This window comes from Hipposideros armiger, unplaced genomic scaffold (assembly GCF_001890085.2).
Source record: "Hipposideros armiger isolate ML-2016 unplaced genomic scaffold, ASM189008v1 scaffold_1173, whole genome shotgun sequence".
Classification (NCBI taxonomy): Eukaryota; Metazoa; Chordata; class Mammalia; order Chiroptera; family Hipposideridae; genus Hipposideros; species Hipposideros armiger.
In genome coordinates, this window is record NW_017732523.1 from 295,125 (window position 1) to 307,041 (window position 11,917).

At 47.2% G+C, this 11,917-nt stretch overlaps 1 protein-coding gene across 1 annotated transcript in view; it reads left to right on the forward strand.

Annotated features, from left to right (window-relative positions):
• Positions 1-10,614: 10,614 nt before the first annotated feature.
• The window catches only part of TRIM26 (tripartite motif containing 26), a 13,041-nt gene continuing 11,738 nt past the window's right edge, over positions 10,615-11,917 (forward strand). The window contains exon 1 of the mRNA XM_019632788.1: positions 10,615-10,759. Within this exon, the coding sequence (XP_019488333.1) occupies positions 10,637-10,759 (123 nt within the window). The 5' untranslated portion in view covers positions 10,615-10,636. The remainder of the gene's footprint in view (positions 10,760-11,917) is intronic.

Consider the following 11,917-nt stretch of genomic DNA (forward strand, 5'->3'; position numbering starts at 1 on the left):
GATTTTAATGTGATAGTGGCTGGGACACAGCTACAGCTGCCAAGGGGACAGTCAGTGATTGGGCCACCTGCAGCAGCTGCGGGCAAAACAGAAAGCGAAAGCAGGTTGGGCAGCCAGGGACCCTTTGGCATGGTCAGCGTCCTGGGCTATTCAAGGGTGGAGGGATGTGCGGGAGCCTCCAGGTAACCTCCCCACCTAGAACCCTGGACCCTGGGAACCCACTTTGCAGGCTCTGTGGTTCCAGTACCGAGGACGGAAACTGGTCCACTGAGCCAGGCCCAGGCCCCTGTGGACGGAAAAGGGGCCACAGGTTAAACCTGACAAGCTCAGGAGACAAAATAACCACATTGGGTGGCGTGAACATAAAAATTCTGAACTAAGGTGGACCATGGCGGGAAGTCACATCTTTAGCCTGTAGTTTTCTTTCTTTCTTTTTTTTTTTTTCAGCTGAGCCATCCTCCCACCTGTTGGCAGCTCAGCCGCCGCCGCTCAGCAGCAGCTCAGCTCAGGTCTTGAATTGAACTGGCAACCCTGTTGCTCAGAGCTAGCACTCTTGAGCGAGCTCATATCCAACTGAGCCACTCAGCCGGCCTTAGCCTGTAGTTTTCTTGACAAACGTCAATCTCTACCTTAACGAGCCTGCCTATTGTCTTTTTGCATCTAGGATAACATACCTTTGGAATGTCGTCAGTAACCCCTTTTTCCAGACCAGAGCAGGAAACTATAGAATCCCTCATTATTATTCTTGTCCCCTGATGACCATCTCTATGTGCTGTAAAAAGTGAACTATTAATTATCCTATACCCACCTATGTAAATTAAGTACCTAGCTCTCCAATTTACTTTTATCCAATCCCAGGGATTCCCACACCCCTTTGCTTTCGCCCAACCCCCTTAATCTATCACCAGTGGATTTCATGTAACCTTCCTCCTTTGATTCTAATGTATAAAAGAAACTACAAACCACCATTTTGCAGGGCATTTTCTCAATCCATTGAGATTTGGCTTCCCGGCAATTGTCAGTTTGCTTCAAAGAAAATCTTATAAGCTTTCTAGTAGGCTGGATATTTTCCCCTCCATACCCCTAAGCTCTTGGAACCTGTTTTCTCTGCTGTCCAATGGGGGCATTAATGCCTGCATAATTTAAGAATATTTTAGGTAAAGCCCCTTACTCATCCTAGGCGCTTCAGAAATGGTAGTTAATTTTTGCAAATAGTCCACTGAGAATATTTGCTTTCTAAGATTTCTGCCTGGTCCAGGAAGCAAATTGATGCCCCGCTGGGATCACCTGGCGAGCGCCACTTGGCCGCAAATCGCTCCCGGGCCCTGATCCAGACCACAGTGGGCATCAGGAAGTGGGGAATCGCGACCGACCGGAGGGAAGGGGATTCCGGCATCTCAGAGTCCTACAAAGGGGTCACATTAGGTCTCACAATTTGACTCTTCCGCCGGGTAACCGGGGTATGCGCCCCACAAGACGCACTCAGGTTGCGACTCCCGTGCAGTCTTGGCTCCGCCAGATTTCAGTTTCCTTTTCTCCGCGCTGCTGCCCCACCCTGCAGAGGCCGGGGGATTTACCTGGTGATCAGTGACATAGATGAGACTAAGGTTCCCATTGGGGGCGGAGTTTGGCAGTGACCAATCCGGGCGCTGGTCTGGGAGAAATCTCGGTGGAGGCCTCACTGGAACCTGGAGATCGTTGGGTGGAGAAACGCTGTTGCGAAGGGTGCTTCCGGGGGATCGCCACCCGGAACTGACTGCCACAGGAGACGAGCCACCCCAGTCCCGGATTCGCGGCCCGGAGCTCGGGACTGGTGAGTAAGGGGCGTAGGGTGAGAAATGTAGCAAAGCGGCAGTCACCGACGCGCCCCAGGGGAGACCAAACGTGGCCGCCGGGCCGCCGGGCGGGCTTAGGAGAAGGTGAAGTTCCCTGCGTTCTCCCTCCCGGCCTAATCCTTGCTGCTTCCCAGGGGCTCCTTCGCGCTTTCCTCGTGGGTCTTCCTCGCTTTCCCGTGTCCAGCTCAGTCACCGATCTATTCTTATCTCCAGAGCCACAAGTAAGCGGGGCCCGGATGACGATCTGGTTGCTTGGAGCCGAGTGGACAGTCAATCTGGCCCCATGACCAAAAGTCATGTTTTCTTTCATTTCCTTTTGGTCACAATAAACCGGTTTAGTCACATATACTTGGAGCTATGTATTCTCTCCCTCCTTCAGCCCATTATCACATGAGTATTTTCCCTGCTGATTTTCGCCTTACAAAAGAGTGTGTAAATGTATCTCTGGAGCAAATGGGAAGCAAACACTCCCCAATTCCCAGTACATTCCAGTTTTTGGCACCACAACAATTGTGTGTACTTCAAACGGTGGGAGAATGACAGTCGTTCATGCTTGCAACAAATGTGTCAGGGACCATGCCTGAGCCTTCTGTTTGTTTAACTGTTAGCTAAAGTCATAATCCCTGTAATGTTTTTTCCCCCAAGTTTAAAAGAATTCGCTTTTTCAAAAACACTTTAATTTTTAGAACCGTTTTAGATTTATAGATAACTTGTGAAGATGTGAGGACCCAGGCCCAGACCCTAGATGAAGCAAGCCCAGTTTAGAAAATACCCCTGCCCTGAGGAATAAGAAAAAGTCATACTCCAGCTGAGCATAGCAGAACATCCTGTTAAAGGTGCCAGGATGCAGTTAAGACTGACAGTAAAAGCTCTTCTTTGCAAGAATTAAGTTACAACAATAGATTATTTTACAGATAATGCATTTTCACACCTGGCTTAGGACGTTTTGCAAGAGCTACCTACTTTTTTGCTTCTGTACACTTGCTTCTACTCAGATTCCAGGAAGTCAAGCCCCTATAGAACTTCCATCCTCCAAGACCTCAGGACCGTTCTCACTGTGGCAGAGTGAGCGGTTGCCAAACTTGGCTGAGTAAAGCTTTTGGAACGAAAACCCCTGTCTCGCAGGTCTTTACTAAAGAGCGAGGACCTAACAGAGTATGGAGTTTCCATATACCCCAAACCTTTTCCCCTTTTATTAACATCTTACATTAATATGGCACATTTGTTAGAATTAGTGAACCAATATTGGTTCATTATTATTGACCAAAGTCTCTAATATTCAAATTTCTTTAGTTTTTACCTAAGTACTTTTTCTGTTTCAGATCCCATCCAGGTTACCACATTACATTTAGTTCCCATGGCTCCTTATGCACCCCTTGGCTGTGGCTGTTTCTTAGATCTGATTGTTTTTTGATGACCTTGACAGTTCTGAGGTATACTGGCCCTGTATATTGTAGGATGTCCCTCTACTAGAATTTGTCTGTTGTTTTTCTCCTCTGACTGGACTTGTGGGTAATTGGCAGGAAGACCAGAGGTAACTTGCCATTTCATCACGTATCAAGGGTGCATACTATCAACATGACTTAGGACTTGATGTTCATCACCTGGCTGAGATGGTGTTTGTCAGTTTCTCTGCAAAGTTACTCCTTCCCCCACCCCCATACTGTGCTCTTTGGAAAACAGTCCAACTGTGTGCAGCCCACACCTAAGGCGTGGGGAGTATGTTACCTCTCCTTAAGGGCAAGTGTGACCATATATTATTTGGAATTCTTTTGCATGGGAGGTTTGTCTTTCCTGCCTTATTTATTAACATAGCCAATCATTTATTTATGTCAGTATGGACTCATGGATAGTTACTTTATATTTTAGGATATAATTCAATAGTACTTTGTTTTCTTGCTCAAACTGTTGCAGCTTTGGCCATTGGGAGCCCCTAAAAGGGGTGCCTGTGCTCCTTCTTAGCATGTATTTTTATAGCACTTTTTGCTTTTAAAAGCAAAAATCACTTTGACTTATGTGACCGCACTTGAACTTTCGAACAGCCGGGTGAACTTGGCTAGACATTATTATTTTTCCCTTATTAAGAGGTCCAAGGAAACTGAGGCCCAGAAGTGGTGGATGACTTCTTAGATGTCACTTCCCCGAAAAGGAGTGACAGACTAGACTAGATTCAGATTGGGCTGTCTACCACAGAAGACACTGTGAACCACAAGAGAGCCCGTGGTCTGAATTGAGGCGTTTTGGGGATGACTTAAGGCGTAGCCCCCCCATCAGAATAGGAGAATGGGAAGAGATTGGTTTTGGAAAATAGCCAAATTAAACCTTGTCAGCTTGGAATGTTGACCTTCCCCCGCAAAACCCACTCCCCAGAAAACACCCTGTATGTGTGGAGGGAGGTGGGGGAGACCTGGGTAATGTTTGTGGTCAACAATGTCTGATCTGAGGGGAGCCCTTGGAGCCTTCTGCTGAAGCAAGATTGTAAAGTGGAAGGGGGGAGTGTGGTGAAGGGCGAGAATGAAGAAGATAATGGGGCTCTGGAATCATGGATAACATTTAGTTTCACAAACATTTAGAGAGCACCTACTTTCTGCTAGATACTGGAGATAAACAGGAAATGAGCCATGGGTTCACATTCATGCTGGGGGAAATGGTTGTGAAACAGTGTGATGGTGCTATAATAGAAATGCTGTGCCTGCAGAGCTGCGGGGGCTAACCAAGGGGGGCAGTCTTTCCTCTTGGACATGGGATGGCGCAGAAAGGACCTCACAGATAAGGGGGCATATCTGACTGAGGCCTTCAGGGCTGAGCTGGGACTGAGAAAAGAGCATGTGCAAGGGCAAAGGGTGGGGAGTGGTTGCCTTGAAGAAGGAGCTGCTTTGCCAAGTTCACTGTATCTAGCAGGATTGTGGACTGGAGGGGTAAGTGGGGGACAGATTAGAGGTAAGTGTCCTGCTGTGCAGTTTTGACCTCAGGAGTTTTGAAACAGGAGAGTAGGTACATAGGATGAGATCTGTGTGTTGGAAACACAACCCTGGCAGCACTTTGTAGGATCTGTACCACATTTCACCAAATCTAAGGTGCCATCTATTTATGTTCTGCATAGAAAAAAATATTTTGCCAGTCGGGGATTATGATATGCCATTGATTACACTGACTTCAGAGATACTAAATGTAATGACATGGATATCTCAAATTTGATGAAAAAAAGGTAACTCCCTAGCTGGTGGCTTAAACCCTTCCTCCAGGGAACGAATGGTTAGAATATTTCCATCTCAGTAACCCATACATGTTGAGTTCACTGACTCCATTTATGATCTTGAAAAAACTAAATTTGATAAACTGACATTTTCCTGACTGATAGCCAGGTTGTCAAACGCTAGCACACCAAAACCACATACCTGACCCAAAGATGCCATTGTGGTTGTTTTTAATGACGGCACTAACTTCATGTTGCACATTAAATATGCTGGTGCACTTCAGTTTGTCTTGTAATAGAAAAACTCAGTCCAACAGTCACGTTTGTCAGTTTATTGAAGGACGTGATAAAGGACACAGATGAACAGCCAGATGAGGAGACACTTAGGGCGAGGTCTGGGAGGTTCCAGCGTGCAGGAGCTTCTGTCCCCTTGGAGTTGGGGTGTGTCACTGTCCCAGTGTGCATGTGAAGCTCCCTGAACCCTGTACCATTGGAATTTTATGGAGACTTCCTCGTGTGATCAATTATAACTCCATTTCCAGCCCCTCTCCCCTCTCTTGAATATGGAGAGGTGGGGCTGCAAGTTTCAAGCTTCTAATCGTGGCTTGGTCTTCTGGACGACTAGCCCCGTCCAGGAGCCACCCAGAGTCACCTTAATAGAACAAAAGAAGCTCCTGGTGCTCTTCACACTCAGGAAATTACAAGGGTTTCAGAAGCTCTGTGTCAGGAACAGCGTGGGGGGCCAGAGACCAATATGTATTTTTCTAGTATCTCACACCTCTGAATGGCCTGGATAGCCCCTCCCGTTCCCGTTTTTTCACGGTGATATTGTGACCCAGAGAGGTCAAACAATCTGGCCCCTGGCTCCACAGCAGAGTAGCTGAGGGTAGAAGATTCTGTGCGTGCTTCCGCTAGGAGCTGTGGGGAGGGCCCTTCGTGGTGGAGAGCAGGTTGGTCTGTCATGTCCTGGTAGGTGGTAATCTTCGGGTGAGAGCCAGAGAGAGAAGTGCCAATTGGTGTCCACCTTTATTACAAGACAGTTGTTTAGGCAAATAGGCTCATTTTTCTGCGCAAGCCCTTTGTGTATTTTAGCCTAGTAACCTTCAATAACTTTCTCTGCTGTATCAGTCAGGATTCTTTTTTCTTCATCTTTAATTTCTGCAGGTGACAGACAAGCCAAGCTGGCTGGGCATAAAACAAGCATTTGGGTTCATGTGGTGGAAAAGTTCAAGGGTAGGGTAGTTTCAGGCACAGCTTGATACAGGGATTCGCAAGATGGACCTGGTTGGTTTCTTTCACTTCATCTCTGGGTTAGCGTTATTCTCAAACAGGCTGACCCTTTGGTTAGCAGAATTGCCCTAGCAGCTCTAAACCATATGACATCAACTCATGCAAGTTCTGGAGAAACCACAAGAATCTTTTTTCACCTTGTCAACTAGGTGTCCTTGTGACTAGCTATAATGACTCATGTTCTTTCTCATCCCTGAAGCAAGCCCTGTGACCAGGGGGACTTAAGACTAATTGTCTTGCTCCAGTCTTGATCAGAGGGAGGGCTCTGCCCTAACTAACCACGTGATCCTGAGAAAGGAATTGGATAAAATTAGCAAAGAAAGAATGGAAGCTGGTAGACGCCTCCTCCCAGAAGGTAAACATTTATAGCACTTCTTAGTTGGATCAAGGAGCCACCTGCTGTAGAATTCTGTGGCCTGGTACTGGACCTCTCTTGTGTGGTTTCTTTTTCTTTCATTTTTAAATTCATCTTTAAACACACACACAGACACACACAGGAATTCTATTTTCCATCCACCAGATTGGCAAAAGCTTAGAAGCTGACAGTGCCGGGTGTTGGTGTGGCTGTGCAGCAGCGTGAGTGTGCCCAGCCTGCTGGTGGCAACGTACATTGGTACAGACACTTTGCAAACAGTTTGGCCTGAGCTGGTCAAGTTGAGGCTGCATCTGCTTGCACGTGTGCAGAAACGAGCAGTGTGTGTAATTGTCCCAAACTGGAAACCCAGACTGGCATCAGAAGTAGGTTATATGTCAGAAGTAGAATTCTACGGTCCTAAAGCAATGAAAATGAACCAAATCAGCTCACAATCGGAGTGACCCTGACAAACATGATGTTGATAGCCCCTCCCTCCCCCAAAAATGGGATGTGACTCCATTCCTCTAAAGCTCAAAACCAGGAAAGATGAGCTTTTTGCACACGCAAGTGTAAAACTAACAAAGAGGGAGGAGCGGTTATCACCATTGTACTACGTCCCCCAGCAGCCATTTCCCTGTACACAGCCTTTCCTTCTGGCTGCTGTATGTTCCTGGAGACACGCCTTGGATTCCGTGACTGGTGCTGTGCTCCAGTGGTCTGCTGCTGTGGGGAGTATGAAGGAATCGGCTTTCTAGTAATTCACTAGTGTGCCCAAGAGAAAGGACACGTGGCAAAAGTTGCTTGCACTGTTTCGCAGACATTTGGGCAGTATCTTGTAGGTATCAGATGCTGTGTGCCTGGGCATCATCCACTTCCTCAAACGGTTGGTCTTTTTTCCTGTGTGCCAGGCACCGTGCCAGACTCTGGGGTGGGGCAGACAGTTTTTGTTGTTTGGTGGGAAAAGCTGATGGTAAATGAGTTAGGACTTAGGATTGCAGAGAAGTACACCGTGCAGTATAGGGTGTTTCCCTGCTGTATAAGGGAGAGTGCATGTGAGCTCACTTTTCAGTTCAAGAAAGATTTGCCCAAGGAGGTGGCTTTCTGCTGAATCTTCAAGCTGGAGAAGTGTTGCATTATAGCCTATTCCAATACCACCCCCCTGCATTAGCCTCTAACCCTAAGTCAAGAGGGCGTGTCTCGGTATGACTTGAGGCACGTGATCTCTCTGAGGGAGTTTCACGGTATGACCGGAGGCCGGTAATGCTCTCTCTGTGGGGAGTGTCTCAGGTGACTGGGACCTATTGGAATGATAATAGTTATCTCCCCTGGGAGGACACAGTAACCAGTGTTCTGGGGCTTTGTGGCCGGATGTGTGAAGGCATAGGATTTGCTGGAACACAATGGATATGTTAATGGAAAGAGGCCCTAAGGCACACAAATCACACACGGTTGCTAATTGATTGACAGCAGTTTTACTTCTTTAAAATTTCTCAATAAAAACCATGCGCTGACCCGATTCGGGGCTCAGTCTCAGTCTTCTCTGGCTGAGTCCCTTGGTCTCTGCTCAAATCTAACTTTTGTCTCTTTGACTCTATTCAATCTGCGTCGCTCCTCACGAGACCCATTTGCCCTTGCCACGCTGGACGTGACAGAGAAGGGTTTGCTAAGTGGGAAAGGAATGGTGCGTTTTGAGGCTTGGAGAAGGGTTTGGTTTGGCTGTGGGGTTGAGTTTGAGTTAGGAAGTGAGGAAATGAGCCTGGAGACAAGGGCTGGGCCTAGATTATCTGGGGCTCATGGAGCATGGGAAGGAGTTTGGGCTGTGCCCCTGGAAGCCTTGGGTTTTACGTGAGCGTACTTGCATTTTGACACATGGCAGGGTCTTTCAAGGGACTAAAGGAAGGCCACAGTGGGTGGAGCGCACTGAGCAGAGGAGAGAGGAGGTTTAAGTAAAGCGGGAAACCCCTGAGGGTGGTGTCATCCCACAGTCAGCTCTGGTTTCAACTTCTCAAGAAAGGGTCACACAGTTATGTCCCTCAATGTGAACTCTGGGAGGACAGGGACTTTGCCATATCTGTTCCCTGCTGTCTCCTCAGGGGCTGGCCTGTGGTAGGCACCCAGTACACACGGTACTAGAAAACTGCCGGGTGAGTTATACCACCTTTTACTAAAGCCCTCAGCAGCACTTAAAAGCCTGGTCCCATCCACCTCCCAGTTGGCTGCTGCCGCCATGCCCGTCTTTGAGCCTGTGGGATTGCCACTGGTCAGTGTGTCTCAGCATCGTCCCCATGATTTGCACGGCCCCCGCTGTGCTTCAGAGAACCACTGACGTGTAGCCGTGTGCGGGGAAGTAACCCACGTGTGACCTCAGCAATGCACTGTCCACAGAACCCGCATCTCCTGAGCTGCTTGGTGCCCAGGCCTTGGGCGTCGCCAGCAGGGCATGACCACCCTTCTAGTATCCAGATCCAGATCACTTTCTTTTTGCCCTGAATCTGCCCTCTCCAGGCTGGTAGATGTGTCTTATAGAAGTTCACTGTTTGGAGAGTTTTCTTATTTCAGATTAAGAAATGGAGCTTAATCTGGGCCCCCAAGGGCCCTTAAGTGGGGTTCCCACGGGCATGGAGTCCTCGGCTAAGTGCTTTGGGATTCCAGGGAACAAGGGGCTCTTGTTTAGAGAAGCAGCCTGGAGGCTGGGATGCAAATCCAGGCCCCCCTCACTTCTCTAGGCCTCGGAATCTGGAGTCCATGGCTGGGATTCAGCGGCTTCTAGAACTCCCAAGGCAGCTGGAGGCCGGGAGGAAGGTGTGGGACAGCAGAAGCCACAGGAAGTTGAGGGAGAGTTGAGCACCTGTGAGGGCAGAAGCTGGCAGCTATTAAACAGAAGCAAGAGGCCAGAGTTCTGATGCTTTCCCTCTAGAACTGGGCCAGGGCAGGGCTAGGATGGGGAGTACAGGTGTGTGCCCACAAGGTGTGGGCATTCATAGCTATGCTTCCCTCAGCTAATTTTTGCAGTTCACAGTGACTCACACAGCCAAGAATTGTGCATGGCACCCACATCCTGAAATGTGCTGCTAGAAGTTATGTAGTGTCACCTCACCCATTCGGTTCGTATAAGCACATTTATGAGATCCGGTGAGCTGTAGGGGAGGGTGGATTGCTGGGAAAGGGGCACTCAGAAAGGTAGGGAGTGTCTCTCCAGTTCTGCCTTCTTCTGTGGAGTTGCAGCCTGCTTCTGGTTTGTTGAAGGGACAGAGACCTGCCTGCCCAGAGGCAGGTAATTCATGAAATGACTTCCTCAGGTTTCAGATTTCTCACTTAAGGGAGTGGCATGGGCCGCGCCCTCTCTAAGGTTTTTTCCATCTCTAGCTTTCTGTGTGTGGCTTCTGTCTGCTCAAGAGCCAAGAATGGAGAGGAGAATAATAATAGTTTTATCCTTTATTGTGGAAATTCGTTGAGATAATCAGAATATTCTGAAGGCATAAATGATAGAAAGGGCAGACTCATCAGGAAGTGGCATACACGGAGGGTTTTTTGCAGCAGCAGACAGCCCGCAACAACCTGTGAGGATTTTTGGTGGTGAGCACAGTTCCAAAGCACACAGCAACTAATTGTGGGAAGCTTACTTCAAGTCTAGAGAGAGGTCGGCGCGTGACACACTGAGCCGTTCCCCCCAGCAGCTGGTGCTGAGTCGCCCAGAATCTCTCTTGCTCAGCAAGTGGTCTGCAGTGCAGATTACAGTGGGCAGAGAGCCCCTCCTTTTTTTTTTCTCCTTTTCTCCCCCCCTTTCTCTTTTTTTTTTCTTTCTTTCTAGGTGATCTAATAATCCAAGCAATCAGAGCGACAGCCAGAATGAAGAAACAAAGAAACATGTCCCAAGCAAAAGATCAGAAGAAACCTCAAGACATGAAACTAAATGAAACAGAGGTATCCAACCTTTCAGAGACAGAGTTTAGAACGCTGATGATAAGAATGTTTCAGGAATTTAAGGAGAACAGAAAGAAGGAAACAGAAATCAGAGAAAACAACCTGGTAGAACTAAGGAATGCAGTAACTAAAGTGAAGAACACACTCGAAAGAAGTGGCGTAAGTTGGGAAGAGTTTTTGGAGAGGGCCAGTTTCATACTGGATCCGCCCCTGTCTCTTACACTCCAATCCTGTCTCCTGTCATTTAAGACTAGGTGCTTTGGTCAGTGTCAGCAGTAACATGTTCCCTTACGTTTGTCAGCACTTGACGCTTGTACAGACTCTTGTAAGGATGATAGAAAGATATAGCCCCTCTCCTCAGAAAATTTTTCTAACATTTGTTGTTGAACCATTTAAAAGCAAGTTGTAATCATGCAGCCCTAAATACTGTCACACGCATTGCCTAAAAATATGGACATTCTCAATAAATACCAACCATTTTAAAAATTAATAATAATTTCATAATATGATCCAACACCTAGTTATTCCTTTGTCAAGTTTCCTTAATTGTCCAAAAACTATTTTTATAGCTTTTTCTTTTAAATAGAATCCAATCAAGGTGTTTGCATTTGGTTATTTTTCTTTAGTCTTTCTAAATCAAGAACAGTCCTTTTATATTTTTCATGATATTGACTTTTTAGAAGACCAGGCCAGTTTTCTTGTGGAATGTCCTATATTCTGGGTTGATCTGATTGTTTCCTCAGGATGTGGTTTAGCTCATCCGTCTTCCCCTTGTATTTTCTACAAACTAGGAGTTAGGGTCTACAGGCTTCATTTGATTCATGTAGGCCACACATTTGTGGCAGGACTGCTTCAAAGGTGGTGTCTCATTCACATGGTGCCACACCAGTAGCACATGCCAGCTCTTCCCTCCATCAGCGATGCTGGCTTTGGTCGCTGGTTAAGGCGACCCCCAGACCTCTCCCTTATCTCGAGGCACATTAGGAAGTAACCCACTGGGTGGTACCGTGCCACCATGGGGCTCCCCTGCCCCCCAGCACCTTTACCTCATGGTTTTAGTGTCCACTGAAGATCCTTGTCTTATACTATAAGATTGCAAGACGGTGGTGGGGTTTTTTTGTTTTGTTTCGTTTTGACTTTTTTTTTATTAAATTATTTTTTATTATGAAATACACATTTTTTAGGATTAGTTTCAGCTGTACAACACAGTGCAAGTTATACTTTTTACCCCTTGAAGTGACAACCCGCCTCCCCCAATCCACTGCCCCATTTCCCCCCAATATCATACATATCTATTACAATTCCCTTGACTCCACT